This window comes from Labrus bergylta, chromosome 11, assembly GCF_963930695.1.
Source record: "Labrus bergylta chromosome 11, fLabBer1.1, whole genome shotgun sequence".
NCBI classification, from domain to species: Eukaryota; Metazoa; Chordata; class Actinopteri; order Labriformes; family Labridae; genus Labrus; species Labrus bergylta.
Window position 1 is genome coordinate 3,216,774 of NC_089205.1, and position 20,669 is coordinate 3,237,442.

The following is a 20,669-nucleotide window of genomic DNA, read 5'->3' on the forward strand; positions in this document are numbered from 1 at the left end:
CCATTTAGGCCCCTAAGCTTTGAAACTTTCTGCCAGAGGAACTCATCATATTCTATGTCTGAAAACTCTCTCATCTCATAGCCTTCTCTTAGGTGTGCTACTTTTATTATCAAGCAATAATGATCACTTCCATACCATGTGCAACATGTCATTTCACAGGCAATATTAGTTTTTCACATTTGGGATATACATGTTTTTGAAAATCATGTAGTATTATCAGTGTGCTCACGAGCCTGGGTCTGTGTCTGATCTGCCAATACTACTGACTATAATCACAATACTGTCATACTTATCTTACTCTCTTACTTTACTTATTATAGCTTTGTTTATCCTTTTGTTGGTACAGCTCTTTGAATTTAAACCTTAACCACTTAATACTCAATAATAGCCTACATTTTAAGTTACATTTTTTTCTACTTCACTTATATTTGATGCTCTTTCGTGTTACTCTTTTTTTTGTATTTTTTTATTGGAGCAACCAGGCAGGAGAATTTCCTTCAGGATTAAAAAACGTCCAATCTTCTCTCCTCTCTACTTTTATTAATTTTAATATTTGTTTACAATGAATGTATTTTATTTTATTATAATATTTAAAAAAAAAATGAACATGCCTGTCTTTTATTTGCCTATATATTTACCACGTGTATTTTAATGTCTGCCTTGTAACTCTGATTTTTAAAGCAGCTTTACAAATAAAGTTATTGTTTTTATCATTATCTTGGTAAGGTTTTTCGATCAGTGTTATTTTTATTAATATTGTATAGAGAGAGAATTTGATATAAACGATACACAGTCGTCTGATAGAAGAATTTATTGGATATATTTAAAATAGTAATGAAAAGTGTAGTGGAGCTGTGTGAGCTCCGGGGTCAGCAGCGGAAGTTGTAGCTCCGTGTTTGTCCGCTTTGTTGCAGCTCTCGGAGGTTTCTGCAGATTTCAGCTTGTGTTGCCAAGTGTTGCAATGGAGCCGAGCTGGAGTACGTTTTTATTCCAAGTAAGTGCAACGACCCTGCAGCAATGTGGGAAACTGTGTGAACGCTTTGTAAGCGACAAGAGTATAGTCCGCCCTGCATGAGTTTATCACTTTCTGTAATGAAGTAGAGTTAGCGGAGCAAAACAAAGGTGTTAGCGTTAGCCTAATAGCTAGTTAGCCTGATAGCTAGTTAGCTCTGTTGTGTGGGCTAACCAGCTTATCAAACCTGAGACCTCCGGCTGTGTCTGCTCCACAGACTCTCCCGGGCTTCCTTATCAGTGTTGGTGTTACTACCCGATTGCGTTATCAAACTAGTTTGTGGTAATATTGTCTGAAGTAGCACAAATCCTCGTTAAGCTAATGAAGCGCTGCTGCTGTTTATGCGCGGGCATTAGCAAATTAGCTAGCATGGCGAGCTAAGTGCAGCTGACTGTAAGTTAGGCTGTTTAGCTTAGCATTGTGCTTTTCCCCTTAGCAGCAGGAGAGTCGACGAATAACGATTATCTATATAGAGTGATGTATAATGTGTTCAACTTATTATTGTTTCAGAAATCATTTTCCACGCTAACGTTACTCCGAACAGCCATGAAGAAGAAGGGAGCTAATGCTAATGCTAACTAGCACATGGACAGGAGCGATTAAAGCACATTTTACAATCAAACAGTCCACATGACATCATCTGAACTACATCAACTTAATGTGACCTTACCCATATCCGTCGTGTACTATAACATGTAATGAAGCACTTTGTTGAAAGGTTAAACCACAAATACTGCAACTTATTTTAAAGAACTTTGTTAATCACATCTCATTTTAAACTCAAAGCTTTACCATATAAATCACTTTGTATAAAGTAGCTTTGTCATGACACCATCATTTCACTTATTGAACTTAGATACATCAGTAGAAGTCAGTCGGTAAAGTTACATGTTTCTGCACCACAAAAAGGGTCATTTATTGTTCTTTGATGATCAAAAGTTGCATGCAAACTCTTGACCGCTGTCTGAATTGTAAAAACCACATTTCCAATTTTCTTTTCATGTGTTTGTACAATTTACACAGCCTGCAAGAAATTGTCTGCATCTTGTGATGGATTTAGTTCTCTCTTACACATCTGTCTTAAGAAATGGAGTATCTACTATTTTAGATAATGTTTTAGATTTAGGTAATAGATACGAGTGTCTTTTTGATTATTTTGTAAATTAACATAACAGAGGTTGTATGGTTTATAAAACAAGTGGTATCTAAAAGTATTGCTGTATGTAACAGTATGACAACCTTCATTTTTTTATTGTTGCAAGTGTTTATTAATGTCAGCTGGTACACGTACTTATAGTCTAGAAAGTCTGCTGCAGACTTGAATCACTGTACCCAGATACACTGTTTGTGCTCCCTCTGAATACAGAATATTATTTTCAATCTAATCAATGCTGCATTCTCACATCAGCTGATTCAGACTTGCTGTGGGGAAAATAATAGGGGTCTGGCAGACGAAACGCTGGGTAAAGACCCAATGACAAATTTGTCTGTTTTGCTGTCACAGGTACAGCTCCTGCTTCAAATATCAGAAGTTTTCTATAAGATTTGAGTTGAATTTACTAGAAAACATATTCAAGACCATTTTAGCAGGTTTTAACATGAATGGTGTGTTAAATTTGTATTGGTAAAATAAATAGTTTTAATGAGCCCGACCACATCTTTTTAGTTAGTTTGATCTGTTCAGATGAATGTTGGAAAGGCCTCTCTAGTTTTTGATAATTAACTCTACTTCACATTTATTGCCATGTCTGCTATCCTATACAAACTGGATTTTTTTTTTCAGTTATCAAGTAATCTACTGACAAATTATCTTTCATTCTAAAGAGTGTTTTTACATCTATTTTATCACTGGAGTAATAGTCAGCCAAAAGTTTCACTGACAAATGTGGTGAAAAGAAATTAATTAAGATATTTTATCCTGTTAAGTTATTTTTATCCATTTTCTCACTTGGTGAGAAACATGGTGGCTAAAGTGAACAAAAGCTCAACTTTCGATGTGTTAAATTTAGTTTCTTTACTTATTTTTCCTTAAAATAATAACCATGAAAAAACAAACCATGTAAAATGGACTTTTAAAATCTGGATGACAAATTATTCAGTAAATGGATTGAGTTTGTCTGAATATTTCATAATAAAATGAGACTCCACTGTTTGTATGTCACTTAGTCAAAGTCTTCAGAAGTGCTTCAGTCTTCAGAAGTACTCGTAGAGACTCTGGTGGATCTTGATGAAGCTTCAGTTGTCATGGTGTTTCTCATACTTGTAGAGCAGAGCTCATATGTGTGTATGTCGGGGGTGAGCTGTTAAAGAGCTGCTGCTGGTATTGGTGTCTGTTTGGTGTAATGTACCTGGAGCTGATGATGATGATAATGAGGAGGAGGAGCTCATGTGATGAAGCTTCACTTGTTATTGTTCTCCAGCGTTGTTATGATGAAGCTGGCTGCTGTCAGACCAGTGAGGGGAGCGGGGGTCTGACCCAGAAATGTTGTTGATATCTAAACTTCAGCCATGTTGTAATTAACAAGATATTTCAAGAATTTTTGAAAATTTTTAACATTTAGAACAGACATCTAAAATAGGTTTTCAAGGCAGCAGAAAAAAACGTTATTATAATTGAACATTTAAAGTTTTCCCAGTTTTCCTCTAAAGTTTTTTTTTTTTGCACAGTGTATCATGGCGTCTCTCAGACAGACTCTGTCACGGTAAATCTTAACACTCCCTCGCACTGACAAACAAAGACGGGATTAGTTGTATTTGTACTATTTCTAGTTAATTTCCGTGACTCTTTTTTTGGTCGTATTTGTCTTGGACAGGCCCCCGGCTTTCACAACAGATTTGAATCAAACTTGGGAGCACTGTGTTGGAACAGCAGGCTGTTCTGCTGTGTTTGCCCATCCCTGACCGCACACACACATGCTAGCATAAATGCTAATTGCAGTAATGATTGTAGTCTGAGTGCTGCTACAGTGTGGAGGATGTAAAAGCAAGGCGACAACCTGTGACGGCCCCGGGCTGTCTGCAGCAAACACACAGCATGGACGTATACACTGTGTGTCCAGCAGCTGAACACCCCCCAGCCCCCAGAGGGCCATAAGTGCATCAGTTCTTGGATTTGTGTTGTCCTTAAAAGAACACAGTGGGGGGAAAAGCAGCACTAGGGATCCCCCTCAGACCCCCCCTGGTGGATGACTGGGTTGGGATGCTTGGCTGAACCTGAAAAGCCCGGGTCAGGTCTTTAACCCTGGCCGCTCGTGATTACAGAAAAGAACAAGGCGCTCTCCATCGCCACGTTGCACAGATGACCTGTTGTAAAGTTGCTGCTTACATCGTGGATCTCTGCTTTCTCCTCAGACAAAATATTCAGACAGCCCCCCCAGCTTCTGTTGGTCCTGTCCCACAGGGATCAGCCATGACCAATCACACAATGGCTGCCAGCAGCTGCAGACTTAAGATGTCCTCTAAACACTCTGTTTTTATAGGTTACGTTTTCTGTGCTTGTCACCGCTTTATTTATTTAAGATGCACATTTTGGTTCTGTATTGTCTACTTTTTATTTGGCTTTTCAGACTTTAATATCCAAGATTTAGTAATTGTATGAATCGTTCAGCAGAACCCCTGCTCACCAAGCCTTTATCAAACAAGCTGGGTGTAGTTTTAATTCATGTCGGGGGTTTAGGCCATGTTTACAGGAGCACAATCTACTAACATATAACACCAGGAAAAGTAATGAAACAATATATAAGTTGACAGAACGGACATGACAGAAACACAGGGATTCAAAAAGGAAGAACAGAGGATAGGTATTTACACTACAGTTGAGGTGTTTTACTATACATTTTAAACATTATTATTGTAGATATTTACTTTTAATTTGAACTTTTACTGCTCTGTTCAGTCTTTTTGCATCTTTTGCGTCACAGCTGGAAGGGAAGTCTGCCTCAACTGGATGGTTGCAGATTTTGCTAGCATCTATTTGTGTGCTGTAAGAGTTGGGAGAGGTAGATAAACCGTGCTTCCTGCAGCGCTTTATAGTTAAACTGCCTCTGGATGCTGTTTGGTTGCTCCGTTCTGATCAGCTCCTGATGGTTTTGGCCGAATGCAATTCGAGAAACATAACTTTTCTTTGTTTCCTCTCACATTGTCTGTGTCATACATAGGAATGGGTACTGAATACCGTGATTGGCAAGTACCTAGAGTATTGTTCAGGTCATAGACAAACGATGCTGTTACCGGTATTTACGTTTGTCCCTCTTATTTAATGCAGGGCTTTCCATTAGCGCAGGTTGTCTGCCAAACAGCGCTAAGTCAGTTAATTACCGCCTGCTTCTTTTTCTGTTTAGTCATAAAAAGAGAGAACACCAGAAACACGCTTGGACAGTAAGCACTACAAAGTTTTCCTTATACGCTACATATATATCTACACATATATATGTGCCTGATGATGAATCAACAATTCAGTGAATTAGCTTATGTACCATAACATATGTCCAGGTAAAATGACAAAGGCATGATTCTGATCAAATAATGATTTCCTGCTCCTAATAATAAGGAGGATCAAACCATGCCTTTTCAGCTTGTGGAGGAACTTTCATACAAGACAGCTGTCACTGAGTTTGACACTGTTAACAGAGAGATGATGTTCATTATCTTCAGTGATTTACCCGAGTATTGTGACCTACTACTTTACATCAGGCTGTCAGCATCGCTCCTATTGTCTCTAGTGTGTGAGAGGATGCCTATTAACATGAATTTATGTTACTCTGTCTATCTTACAGCAGGCCAATGAGGCTCTGCATCACCAGCACCACATAGCCGGGAACAGTCTATTGCCTTTGCTCAGCTCTGGATCTGAGCCGCCTGATCAGAAACCGGTGCTGCCCATCCCTCTGGACCAGAAACCCCCTGTCAGTGCTGCAGAACTCCTTAAAGACAATGTGGCCAGTGGGACAGGGGGAGGAGGGGGAGGGCCTCCTCTCGCTGTGATCAAAAAAGAGCCCAAGTCAAAGACGCCCTTCATCTGTGGCTACTGCAACAAGGCCTTCAGAGACAGCTACCACCTGCGACGGCACGAGTCTTGCCACACCGGAATTAAGATGGTCTCCAGACCCAAGAAAACTCAGATGGCCCCCACAATGGTGCCGCTCATATCCACCGTACCCCGAGAGAACAACGTCAACCAGTCATACATCACCACTGTGGCTGGAATCCTTACCACAGCCACCACGTCCACAGCTACAGGCACCAGCATTATGACGCCCATGCAGCACCAGCATCAGCATCAGCAACAGCAACAGCAGAGTGTTCCCAAGAAGCCCCCCAAACCTGTGAAGAAGAATCACGGCTGTGACATGTGCGGGAAGGCCTTCAGAGACGTGTACCACCTGAACCGCCACAAGCTGTCGCACTCTGACGAGAAGCCGTTCGAGTGTCCCATCTGTCAGCAGAGGTTCAAGAGAAAGGACCGCATGACATACCACGTCCGCTCCCATGATGGGGGGGTCCACAAGCCTTACATTTGCTCCGTCTGTGGGAAGGGCTTCTCGAGGTACGTCTAAGGAGGGACATGGATACAGAGATATTATGTGCACAATACCAGAATTCTAATCCTGGATATGATATAAGGAAAACTGATACCTGTTTCATTAGCGATGTTACAGTACTTGTGTTTTATATATTTTTATTTCGTACCCCAGCCTGTAATCTGAATGTCATTATATATAAAGCATATACCAAAGGAATGGTCTTTCTCTCACCTGCAGACCTGATCACCTCAGCTGTCACGTGAAGCACGTCCACTCGTCAGAGAGGCCGTTCAAGTGCCAAGTCACGGTAAGACTGACACTGACCCTAAACCTGCTGAACACTGCTCCTACATTTGATCCAGGTTCAGACTAGTGTTAGTGTTGAAATGTGATACACAATAATTTATAGTAATGTATTTGTGCAATTTAAACAGTGCTCTCCTTCTCCTTTGGTTAGAATTTGTCAGGGCATCTGTAGTTTTTAAAAGTTTCAGTACTGTTTGATACTAATGATCATTAAATAGCAGAGATGTTGGGGCTCTGGTAGCCTTTTGGTTAGTGAACCCGTCTCATGTACAGCGATGATAGTCCTCAAAACGGTCAGTCCTGTTTCGAATATGACTTGTGGCTCCTTACCCGCACCTTATTCCCTACTCTCTCTCCTGCGATTTCTGACAAATTTTATTGTTTTAAAACTTGCATCTAAATGTTTCAAAGCTTTGAAAATATTTGACAACTTTAGAGAACAAAGAATAAAAAGGTTGTTTCTGTCCCAGGCCTGTACCTCTGCCTTTGCTACCAAAGACCGTCTGCGCTCCCACATGATCAGACATGAAGGTAAAGTCACCTGTAACATCTGTGGTAAGATGCTGAGCGCTGCCTACATCACAAGTCACCTCAAGACGCACGGCCAGGCCAGCTTCAGCAACCCCTGCAACAATAAAGGTAAGACACGATCAATCCCCCTAATACATTTTGTCCCTACAACATTTAATCAGCAGTGACCACAACATCCAACACATCTGTATTCCCCTTAACATCAACATATTTTATACAGCAGTCATGGATGGATCAGATTACACTTTATGTCCCCTTTCAGCTTTGAAGTTATAACCCGGGTTAGACTTGAGTCATGAGGAATAATGTTTGTGGAATACAAAAGCACATTCTTCATCTTTTAAAGCAACAATATGTAGGATTTCGGTGTAGTGCCATTTTGCAACTGCACTCTTGTAAAACACAATGCTGTTATGCCTCCCCCACTACTCCCCCTCAGAGACAACATGCATTTGTTGAAAAGCTGAGGGGTGGTGTTGTGAGAAGCCAAAGACTAATGTCCACTGACAAAGCACAGTGATATTACCAGATTTTGCACAAATATGACTGCGGCGTCTACAGCCCGTTGTAGAGATAATAGAGATGGATTTATTTATTTGTATGAAGGCTGAGGCATCACTTTGGTGAGATGACTTTCTGCTGAACGTATGACAACGATAACAATACAGCCTAAAGTTATGTAGCAATCTGTTAAGAATAGCAGGGTTCGAAATTAACTTTTTGACTCACCGGCCAAGGTGGCAGGTGGATGAAAAAATTCACTGGCCAAACATATTTTTTTACTGGCCAAAATAACAAATTTTGTTTTTGTGTCCTATACACATCTGTTACAGAACATTTAATTGAGAAGGCATTATGTTTTGTTTAATCAATAATACATTGAAGTCACAGACTTGATCGATTCGATGTCATCTGATCAGGAAATTGAGAAATTGAAAAAAAATAAAAAAATCTAGCCTTTATTTTTTTCTTAATGTATTATTTGTAGGCAGTAGTTCCAACCCCCTCCCCCAACATTACAGACTAAAAACAAAAATCCATCAGAGAAAAAAAATATATTAATACTCAAAACAAGTTTAATCCTGATTTATCTTTGACAATATTAGACACTTAATATAATCAGCCTGCTCATTAGTGGACGTATATCTCTGACTGCTCCTGCTGCACGTGATGGAAGGGAAAAGTGGAGCGTGCATTTAGCGTCCGCTAGGATATCGAAAGTGTTTGTAACACAGCGCTGTTTCACGGAGTCTGTGTGGAGATGTTCACACACTTATTACGATGCTATCGCTAAGTTAGCTGCAGACACAGTGAGAGTGAACGGAGAAAAGTCGACCGCATCATGTGTGTTCCCGAGTGTTTTCGTGCTTTAGCACTAGAAGTAAACAGGTGCACGTGGTGGCTGGTGCTCCGGTGTGTGTGTGTGCTTTTGCGCTGCAGTGTATGTTGGTGTGTCTCGGCGTACCCCGCGATGCTCACAGACAGTCATGACAGCAGAGAGAGGAGCAGGGAAAAGTAGCTGCAGCTAGGCTACATCAAACACAATGAATACTTACAGCATAGTTTCTATGACTTTTTGATAAAACATTCACCCGCCCTGTGGCGGATAGCCCTCTGAAAAGTACTCGCCAAACGGAAAATCTACCCGCATTTGGCGCTTGGCGGGTGAATAGTATCTACAGGGATGTACAACACTGCTTTCTGCTGCGTTATTCTCTCTTGTTTTTCTTCTTAGCCTCATTCGTCACTGTGCTCTTACGGCTCTTAGCCTCAACTTAGCTTTTAGCCTCAGCTAGTTCGTGGCTAAAAACAGAGACAAGCTAACTGGCTAGTGCCATAAAAGTGAAAGCACTTCTGGCGAGAGAACCGCGGCCCGCTGCTTACATAGTACTATAAGCAGACGACAAGGGAGATATGTGGACATGGGAAAGGAGCTTTTCTTCCTGTTAGAAGTTGTTGTAGTATTAGATCAACTGATGAGGATGTGATAACCAATTCTCTAAAAGTTACTTCAAAAACCATACATGTCATATAAAAAGTCCTTCCTCAAATGATAACAGACTAAAGAGAGGAACCAATTCCATACATTGGAAATAGATCCAGTTGTTTCTCCTCGTGTTATGACTGATTAGCTTAGTCTGTGTTTACTGTGGATGGTAAAGCTCTGAGCCTTTTTTATTTAATGTGTTTAAATTAAAACATGTCACTTATAAAAGTTAGAGTTAAAGTGTGTTTTAACCATAAGATCACACATCTAAATATAAAACACAGACTGACCATAATTAACCCTGTTCACGTTGTTTCCTCTTGTTTGTACCTCTTTAAAAATGCTTCCTTTGATCTGTTGGTTTAAATTAACGTATTAAAGAACTGTGTATAATGAATGTTAATGTAAAACTTGCTCCGTTTTTTTTAGCAGCAGTTGGGTGCACGGCCCTGACCTGCTGTCTGATGAGAAGCATTTAAAAAAAGTGTTTTTAACATGAAACTTTATTGATGAAAGAATACAGCCTTTAGGATGAGTGATGGGGAAACAAGGACATTTTTATAATTTTTAATGTTGCACTTTCTGTTGTTTAACACTAACAGTAGAAAAATGAAATCAACAGAAGTAACCATCTCCAGCCATGATGGCAGATCAGCACTACTCACTGAACAGGCTGCTGTTTGGGAGCAGTAGAGATGTTTATTTTATTCAGAGATACTAAATTATGGTATCTGAGTATAGACTGGTGAACTCTTGATACCGGATCCCAAATTTCAGTCTGAACAGAAACAAAGAATAAAGCCTTGTTTACAGTTGCACAAAACTCCTGAATCTTTCCCTCTGACTTTATCCCAAGTCTCTTCTGCCAGCCTCCTGGTATATTTTCTGCATGAAGTCCGAGTGAGCTGATGTGAGAACGCAGCAGGAGAATTCCCCTCCTGTGAGTGGGAGGGGTTGGAGATGTTTATTCCTTGCGATCAGAGCACTGCCATAAACTTGAATGCACGTGACTGAAGCACATATTTAAACTGCTGCATTGTTTTCTGTTCATCAGTATTTTTTTCTTCACTTTTTTGTTGATATTGTCAAGCTGTAGTACTACACATAGCATTGACATAAAGTCAATTATTGTCATTATAACGTTGTATAGCTCACTTTATTACATCCGTCACTCCCCCCCATCTGATGGGGACACTCTCCCGCTGTGAGGTGCATGTAACTGACTCAGGAGGCTTTCAGGGGCAGTCCTCCTGGAATTCTCTTTCACGAGTGCATATGTGAAAAAATCGTGTGTCTGATTGATTGATTCTGTACCGTAATAGGGTCAACTAAAACCTTGTTTACTGAACTAAAGCATGTTTATGCTCCAAATACATCTGACAGAGATTATTCTGATTTAATTTATTCTGTGATAGCAAAGAATCAAAGTTTTTCCTTAATCCTTCTAGAAACTGTAACGCCCATCACAACATGTCTAATTAACACTACCCCACCCCCAACCTGTTGAAGCTGACCCCCAGATGACAGCCCTGTTGCCCTGTACTCTTGTAACCCCCCCCCCTGTGTCTGTATTTCTGAATAGGCATAAGTGACTGGCAGTGGAACCACTCAGGGCCACGAAAAGGTAATCCAGTAGCTCGTAGCGGAAACCCCTAAACAATCCTCTAAGTGGCCAGTTTTCACTCCAGTACAGAAGCTTTTCTTATCTCAGCACTGCTATGATTTTAGGTTCTCATGTTCTGAAGATGTAGAGTTTTGTTAATGTAAGGTTAAATTTCATGAAGCAGGATCAGTAGATGTTTGAAATAAACCTCAAACTGGACCATAACACTGAGCTTGATGCACACTGCCTGGCCTAAAATCACAGGTCAAACTACATTCTCAATTCTGTCCCTGATTGGGGATAATTTGGACGGTTCAAGTACCTTCTCAGAATGATCAATAATTATTATTCTGGTAGCATTTTTTATAAAACATGAAAACTTATTTAAGTGATTTCCCAGTTGAGGTTGGGTCCTAACCGGGCCTGACTGCCAGCTGACTTTCTCACAGTGAAGGTGAAATGAGTACATTAAAAGAACCTGAACTTACCTGGGATCAGGTGGATTGTTGGTCCTGCAGTGTGGTGTGCATCAAGCTTTAGATTTACTGAGCTTCAGATATCCTCCATGATGTGTTTAGCTGTGTTTCCACAATAACAACTTCGCCAGGGACATTGGGATGAACTTGGTGTGTTTCCACCTGAGGGGCCAGGGACTTTAAGGCTGGAGATATAGTATTTAGTTTATTTTTATTTTTTACTTTGCGTTCCTTAACACAACCAACTGCATCATGAATTTAATTTTTCACCAGCCTGGCTACACACTACATGTGTTTCTGTAAGATACCTCTAGAGGGCACACCAGTGAGCTTAAGTATAAACAACAGACCTGGGGTCCTTTTCAATAAATTTTACATCCTCTCTCCTCGATTCACTCGGAATTTGTTACTTCTCTGCCACGATGACAATCTTCCTGTGCTTTTATATGCACCTGGCAGAGAAGAGGAGAGAGGAGGCTTCTGGAGGAGCTCAGAGCAAGGGTACACCAGTGTATCCTCCTCAGAAGTCTTTTGACCAAACATGTGACATGAATGGCACCTCCAAACCATTTATACTTATTTTCTTCACATTGATTATTCCTCGAGGGCTAAAATGCAGAAAATACAACAGTTAAACACACAGTGATGGTGAAATGTATTTGTACACATTATACATGAAAATTAAATTCTTTTTCATGCACATTGCACACTTGTGCGTTTATTTAAAAGCAAGAATATCTCCAGTCTTATTCCCTGAAGGTCCCTGTTAGGGAGGTAATGCTTTTGGAAAAATTGGGGTCTTTAGGGGTTGTGACAATCAGAGCCGATATTTTTAAATGCTCTCTTCCACACCTCAGCAGACTAACTTGATGTGTCTATAGACTAAGTGGAAACACAGATAACAATGTCCTGGAGGAAATCCCTTAAAAAATATCCACCAAATAAGTCCTGTTGACTTTTGGTGGAGACTTAGCTTTACTGTTTAAAATGAAAGTTTTGAATGAAAGCAGATGGACAGTTAGCTGGTTAGTCTATTGATCCTGCTTTTTGAATTTACCCCTCAGGTGAGTTGACGGTAGGAGAGATTTTAAATAACTCCTTCCAAGTCCTAATTGACAACTCTCACAAAGGTAGGTTTCCTCCTCCATATTCCCACAGTTGACATAATGCATTAATGATCATGTGGTGACGTTTTCAGCCTCGGAGCGTACAGGGCTGCTGACTCTCCCTGTGCTGGACAGGACATATATTCAGCCTGGCCGATCAGACCTAAAGTCACTTTCTTCTGTCTCTTTAACACAGATGCCAACAATGTGCACAACAACTCCGCCACCTCCACGCCCGTCACCAACTCAGCAGCCATCACCTCAGCTATTAACCGCGGTGCCAGTAACCCCGTCACCATCGCCGCTCAGATGAACATCGCCACCAGCACGGTGAACATCACGTCCTCGATGAACCTGCAGCACCCTGTCACCATCACCGGCCCCGTCAACCTGGCCTCCGTCAACATCCCGACGACAGCACACATGAATATCGCCCACCCGGTGGCCATCACCTCACCCATGTCCATGAATATCACCGGGCCACTCAACATCGCCATGAGGCCCATGGATAGCATGCCTTTTCTATCCCAAGTCCTGCCCTCCTCCCCGCCCTGGTAGAGCTGATTGTAAACTTGTGTTGAAGCTGATCATGTTTTAACTGCCTGATAATGGAGCAACCGGTCACATCTTTATGGTCAATGATGGTGTCTGAAACCTGAAGAGCTGATAACCAATGATAAAAAAAAAAAAAAAAAGTACTGAAGATAGCAATGAATGAATGTTACTCCCATTGTGGCATTATGTGTTTTTTTTTTTTTTATTATTTATGAAAGAAAATGTTTCAGGCTTATCTGGCTAACAGTCAGTCAAAATGAATTGAATGAAGAGATCATTTTTTCGGCTAACCCAGTAGTTAAATCAGTCGACCAATTAAGGTACTTCATCATATTGATGAACTTAATATCTGAAAATAATATCACCATGCTGGAGCCTCGCTCATGAAACTATAACCCGTACTGTCAAATTGCCATATCTAGTAGTAGGGAGTTGGAAGGAAAAGGCAGATTTAAAGTTTCTGGTTATATCTGCCTGTAAAGCTCATTTAATACTTTAATAATTTAATGGGAAAGATCTTAATGAATTCTAAAACGTCCTGAGATTAAGTTGTTTTGATCAAGTATTTACTTTGATGGTCAGATTAACTTATTTTTGTTTTGATGAATGATGCTACAAAACACTCCAGATTAAGTTTTTCTCATGCAAACATGACTTTGGTGGGGAGGATGTGTGGAGGGGGTTATTTAGCGCACATTTTCTCTGTAAATATAGACCATTAATGCCAAAGATTTTCTAAGTGAACTGTTTCCATTTGAATGCTATATTTAAAAGGATGAAATAAGCATTTGGACAGCCTTTAGACCATCAATAGACACTTAAATGTCCTTCAAAAACCTGCAGTAAAACACCTCCAGCCCCAATCCACATCACCAATTTACATTACCCGTCATGTCAGTGAGATAATCTTTTAACTTTTTATATTTTGTTTTTAAATCTGATCATGTTTTTAATGTTACTGGATGATCGTCACATCTTCAGGTTTCATGACACATTCAAACAAAAAGAGTATTTTCTTCCACAGTTGAACATTATCAGGCAGTTAATACAGCATCCGTTTCAACATGTTCACCCTTACTGTGTTTGTATTTATCCCCTTTTATTTCACTCGACTAGTTTGTTTCCTCTGACAGATGGTAGAATGGTAGAATGGTAGGGTGAGCAGTCTCATCACAGCAGTAAACACTCAACAGCATGCTGTGAAGCAAACCCTTTACAGCCAATTTTTTTTTTTCGGACTTCTTTTTAAAGTTCTATTTAGCCACAGAAGGACCGTGTAGTTTTTGTAAAAGTGACCAGTGAAAGATGATTTCCTCAGCTGGTCGTGTGACTTCAAGCATGGGTGATGTGTGACACCTGAGGAATTGTTTCACAGCTCCTTAAATGGAAGTGTATCGCTGGACTTCTTAAACACTTCCCCTTAAGGCAGATTTTTTTTTTCAAGTTCTTTTTATATATTGTTTTTAGTGGACTTATCAGTATTTGATAGTTTATGTATTTTAAAGTTAAAGCTTCCATTTTGGGGGAGGGAGGGGGTGAGTGATAATCTTTATTTCACTGATGTTCCAGAGGAGGTCTTTGATCTGTCAAACATCTGCTCCCCCCATGTCTGTATTTCAACATTGCTGGAAACCAGTCACTTGTCACTGCTGCATAATCTGCACAAGTTTATCTGTGACATGTGTTTGTATGTATTTATAAATCAGGACAAGACGGTTGAAGGTACAGCAGATAGGAAATGTCTCGTTCTAAAAGCATGTTCCCAAGGTTTTTGCCTTTTTAAATGGCAGTATTATCAAAGGTCAAATGATTTTAATTTTGATTACTGACAGCTTTTTTAACTGTAGAGGTCAAGAGCGCCACCCAGTGGCTTATTAGACTGTGATACACAAGCAGTCCCAAAGTTAACTCTTGCGCTATGTTCAGTTGATTAGATAGTTTACTTTAGCAGGTCTAGGATCCCATCACTGTCAGTCAAACTCAGGAAGGTTACTGAGAATAGTCTTCAAACATTTAACACTGATCATTTCTTTGTAATTATCAAACACTATCTTATTGCCTTTCACCTGTGGGAGCATTACTGGGCTCACCACAGGAAACAATGCAAGAACTGTATCACCACTTGTGTGGCCGTCCATCAGGGAGAGTTCAGAGAAATGAACAGACTCAAAAAAGGGAAAGAGCTGGAGTCGGGTTCTTCTTTTATAAACACAAGTCCAAAATTCTAAAATGTATACCTTCAGCGAGCATCAGGTGTGTAGCTGCAGCTTGGTGTAGTTTTTGCCTCAAATAACACAGAAATTCAGAATTAGTCATATAAAACTATTCAAAGAATTAACAGTCATTTTGAATTCAGGCCCTATTTTAATGACTTGTGTACTAAATGTTTTGGGATTGGGGTTGCCTCAGCGGGCAGCTAAAAAGGCTACAACACAACCCTGCTGGCAAATTATCCAAATTAAAGTATGTCGACTGTAACTGCTTGTTTTGCAACTGACAGAGCATTTATTCCAAGTGTCCGAATGTCTACCTCTTCTCACCAATTCTGACTTATACTTCCATTCTCATCCTCCTGCAACATCTCAACTCTCAAAACAAGATTTTGAATGAGAATGACTTGACCTTGAGCCAGGCTTGTCCCGAAGCTAAATTTACCTCCTGGGAAACTTTCCTTGTTCAGGACAATGAAGACCTGTCCCATCAGCTCGTATGTTCATGCAAGACTTCTCCTGAAGGAGACTTGTCCCCGATGAAGACCTTCTCCTAGGAGACTTTTTCTTTAGTGAGTCTTCTTTTTGATCATGATCTTCTTAAGCACAAGTCCTTGTGAGAGACTTTTCCCTGGGCAGATTCATCATTCAAGTGAGACTTGTCCTTGAATGAGACCTTGGAGAAGGACTTTGAGCTGAACTGCTTTTCTAGTTGGACTTCTCCTTGAGGGAAACATTGCTCTTGGTGAAACTTTCTGACTTCTTGAGGGACCTCAAGTGAGATTTGTCCTTGAGTGAGGTCTTCCTGGAATGAGGCTTGTCCTTGATGAGGACCTGTTTTAAGTAAAAGTTGTCCTTGTTCCAGTTTTCTTCAGCTGCATCCAGCAGTCCTTGATCTTAAATGAGAATTTTCTTTACTTGAGCAAGACTTGTCCCTCAGGGGGACTGCTTAATGATTGGGAGTTATGTTTGTTATTAACAAAAAAAAACTTAATCTCTATTAAAAATGCACCTTTGGAGCCTATCCATGATGTCAGCCATAAAAGCAAGCACTTGCAGTTGCAAACTTTCCAGGGCCGGATAACCCAAATGATGTCCTCTAGGAGTCACTTATGGTGGCATTACAAAATTAGTTTACAAATGTCTTCCTTTTAGAGATGACCTCATTGTCATATAAATAGACTAAACAGGACCATCTCATTAATGAATGCAGTTTTTAAAGAGCCAAAATCACTCCAGCCCTTTCCTTTGCCAGTTTGACTTTCTCTGTAGATCTCACCTGCACAGCTTGGAGTGTGGTTTAGTTCAGCTGTTATTTTATCACTTATTGTTTCTGGACAGTTGAGGCTGTGATCACAAAGAAAGCTTTATAAAGGTGTCAGAAGGGGTTGCCAACCCATCGTCATGGATTGCCAATCCACTATATGTTACATCATTCAAGGTTCTTCAAAATTCTCACTCGGGGGTTAAAAAAGTGAAACCCCAAAAGTCATTCTGAAGCTGTGTTCAGACCAAACCTTGTCATCTCTGGTATCATATCGGCACCTGGATTCTCACAGCTGGATTAATCGTCCAACTCCTCCATAAACTGTGTCTGGGTGAACGTTTCCTGCTTCCAGCAACTTAAGGCTGAGGCATTCCCAGTTTGATTAATTGCCGATTATGAGTACGAGCATTTCTCTTAAGGACACAAACTAGCAGTGTTAAAACAGTGGAGCTCCTGTCCATCTGTCTCGACTGAGCGAGTTTCCCTGTATCTAACAAGGCTAAAGTTGGCTGATAATCTGAGTAAGTACAAAAACAGTACTGACAAACATTTCTGAAACTTGTTACTCGTGAGTATTGGTGATACATGAACTGTAGTCCAGTGCTGGATTTTTTTAATGGCCTGAAATGACCAATGAAATGGCCCTGTGAAAGATTGACTTACTTTTGGTCTGAACAGAACTTAATACTATGGTTGTTCCACTTCTTGCAGTCCTACACGTAGTAGGAATGCAAACTCCATGTTTTGGGGGTCCTCCCTTGGAGCCAGTCATCAGTCCCCATGTTAGGGCTGTGATGTTGAGACTCATTGAGAGCTGGGGCTTATACTACTAGGCAAGGTGAACATAAAATGTATCTTTGGCTTCATTAACACGGGCATAAGAGTGCGTTCACACAGTGTTAGATTCATATAACCTATCTTGTGGTGTGTAATATTTCAGCTCCAACGGTATCAAATAGTGTGTTCTGGAGCTTTAGTAGGATGATCTTTTAAGTTACCACGGTTACCTATCTGGGTAAGAAGTGAATGGCCTTGGTAGGTGCTAACCCTGAAGTTACCTTGATAACTAAACAGCCTGCTTATTAGTATATCCCCCAGGTAACTGAAAGGTTTGATGTGTCATCTCAGCCCTTGAACAGCGAGGGGTTAAAGTCTCTTGTGATCTCAGCCTCAGCGGTTCCTGCACCAGGCCTGCGTAATGTTGCGCAGCTCGGGCTGTTTGTGTCGTGAGGACAAAAGCAAAATTAGTTTGTAGATGTGAAGCCTTTCTTAGTGAAGGCCTTTTTTTTCAGTGCAGGATCTCTGAAGCACTTGCAGCAATTTGTAGGATGTGCACACTACAGAGGAGCGGTACTTAGAGGGGCATTTATGTTCGGTGGAATCACACAATGGTTGGCCTGTTAAGGTTTATGTTTGCATGCCAACACAATCCACCAGTGCTCTAACACAGAATGGCATTATGATCCTGGAAAAATTACTCATTTTATGTCACTGTTTGTTTTTTTCTTTTGTTTCCAATGTTGCATGTGGACAATGGAGCTCGTCCAGTGTAGGTTTGAGTTCAACAACCGTTCTTAGAAGGCTAGACTTTTTATGAAAAGAAAACACTAAAAAAAAAAAAAAAAAAAAAAATGTAGGATGACACAAAGTGTGAGATGTCATTTGTCCTTCTTCAGTGGCCGTAAACGAAGTGTGCCTGAAAAACTTCACAAGGCTTCTTCCACACGTCGACTCTTCCTCCCGTGGGCGGTCTTCTGTGTGGCAACGAGGTCTGTGAAGACGCCTTCATCAGTTCAGATGTTCTTGGGCCCTCAAGGTCTGTAAACCAAACTGTCATGATTTGCTTTTTCATTTTTAAACCGGATTATGTTTTGTATCAGAAACAGCATTAAAAAACAATAATTGATCTTTATTTGTTAATGTATGGATGACATATATCCATGTGGTTTAATTTGACTCCAACCTTATGTGAACAAACATTTATTTGGCCAAACTATCTTTTTTTATTTTTTCAAGTTTGTGATGAATTTGGCAGATGTGAAGGCAAATGAATGTATATCTTTGTACAAACCATTTAGTTCAGAGGACATGTTAGCTAAGAGACTCATGCAAGAAAAACAAACCTTTTATAAAACTTTTTGTATTAGAACATTAACAATGGTAATTTTTGTATATACGAAGGCTAGGCTTTCTGATTAGCAGAAAGGTAAAACATTCCTACATTTTTTTTTAAATGTATGTCCATTGAGAAAATTAATTATGGAAAAATGCGCAATGTTTTATGTGCCTTTTATTTGGGTTTGTCTAAATAAAAGAAACCAATAAAACATGACTGTGGACTGTCAGTGCTGAGTCGATCCTGTCCATCTCAGCTGCACCCAAGATGCTCCTCCTGACCAGGAAAGATGCTCCTCCTGACCAGGAAAGGTGCTCCTCTTCAATAGGAGAAATATTCCTCTTCATCGAGAAAGATGCCCCTCTTCATGGAGAGTCACTCCTCATCATCAGGAGAGAGGCTCTCTGGCCGTAGTTTTAGTTTTAGTTTGTGTTTTTTTGGAGGTTCAGACGGATACCAAAGTCCTCTCTCTGTTTGAGGTATCTTTGTGTCTTCACTGGCTCAGTGTCCTTACAGTTGGCCCACTCATGATGAAAGTGCCTCTGTGACTTCGCTAACTGGAGTGGATTGTGGAGGATTTTGTGCCAAATCGTCGTCTGCAAGTGACGACAAAAACATTTTTTTTTTTTTTTTTTTTTCATTAACTATTAAACTTGGAAAATGGCACAGGCTGTGTGAAGTGTGTCTTTGATTAGTGGCATCTAAAGGAGTTCAGATTTGATTTGGACTGTTGCAGTCCTCTGGGCCCAGGGAAATCTTACTGGTCCCTCATGCAGACATATTTCAGACTTGGGAAAGGCCTTCCTCTGATTAAACATGAGTCAAAGCAGCTCTTGGCAACTGGCCAAGGGTTAAATTCCTCAAAATGATTGAATGTTTGATAGTTTTGAGCAGGGCGGAAGTTGTTAAAAAGATTAATTGCAGAAATAAATATTAATGTGTACTATTTTTATAGCAGTTTTTTGAAAGTTGACATTTTTGTCCTTAATGACTTAAGAGGGTAGTCGATTAAACTGATGCCTGAGGGTGAAGCTGCTGCCCTGTAATAACATTTCTTACACGAGAAAGTGCTGAACTTTAGGGGCCGTAATCACAAAGCCTCCTAAATACTAAGAGTTGCGCCTAGTGATGAAATTCTAATGAATGATTTATGAGCCAGGAATGGACAGAAACGTTTATCTTAGTGAGGAGGCGTGGTCAGCCCTGTTGCTCGGTATGACAACCTTTTTCAGAAGCTGTGATTGCCCACTTGTGCAGCAGCTTCTTCACATGCTGAGAGTTATATCAGCATGTGAAGAGCCTTAATTAGTGATGAGATAAACCTGTGGAGGTAACCACATGTAGAGGAACTCAACATGCATGTCTCACTTTGTACTCAAACAAGTCATAGAAGGATTGAAATGTCTGCACAAAATATTTTTGTCTGTTCTGCCCGACTGAGTCAAAAATATTCTTCATGTTGTGTTTAAAGAACATTTCTCAGTTTTCTCCTCAGCTTGAGAAACTCTTCATCCTGTGCAAAGTCCTCCTCACTACTCCTAATACTTTTACACCTTATGGAGCTCTCTTAAAGGCTAAGGAGCTTTGTTAATAACTTTCATCTTTAAAATGATCTAGTCTAAACGTTGAGGGAAAATTCTTAGAAAATGTCTGGATTCTAAGAATTGTGTCACTAGGAGCGACTCTTAGTGCTTAGTAGGCTTTGTGAATTTATGGCCCCAGTACTTTTAAAAAATGCTGATCAAAAAAATAACAGATTGTATGCTTTTAAAATGTGGCCTGTTGTGTAATAGAGGTGTTGTTATAGTAATATATCAGGGTTGACTGACGCTGTGGGCCCAGTAATCCTGGAGACACCTCTGCCTGCAGCTTCAGTACTCATGGATTCAGTTTAAATCGTGTTTTATCGCTCTATGTATATCGGATGGAGAGCTGCACAGGCTTCAGCTGCTGTCATTAGTCTGAAGCATCATCCAGA

General features: G+C 40.3%; 1 protein-coding gene across 3 annotated transcripts; it reads left to right on the plus strand.

The window, feature by feature from the left end:
* Positions 1-882: 882 nt before the first annotated feature.
* LOC109999017 (vascular endothelial zinc finger 1-like) lies at positions 883-18,920 on the plus strand. Of its 3 annotated transcripts, XM_020653955.3 has the most exons (7): positions 883-994; positions 5,788-6,557; positions 6,772-6,841; positions 7,311-7,479; positions 10,941-10,982; positions 12,502-12,567; positions 12,740-18,920. In XM_020653955.3, exons 1-7 carry the CDS (start codon positions 962-964, stop codon positions 13,099-13,101), a joined length of 1,512 nt encoding a protein of 503 aa, XP_020509611.1. In that variant the 5' UTR covers positions 883-961; the 3' UTR covers positions 13,102-18,920. The 3 variants fall into 3 exon arrangements, with proteins under 3 accessions (XP_020509611.1, XP_020509612.1, XP_020509613.1); XM_020653956.3 differs by lacking the exon at positions 12,502-12,567; XM_020653957.3 differs by lacking the exons at positions 10,941-10,982; positions 12,502-12,567.
* Positions 18,921-20,669: the final 1,749 nt, after the last annotated feature.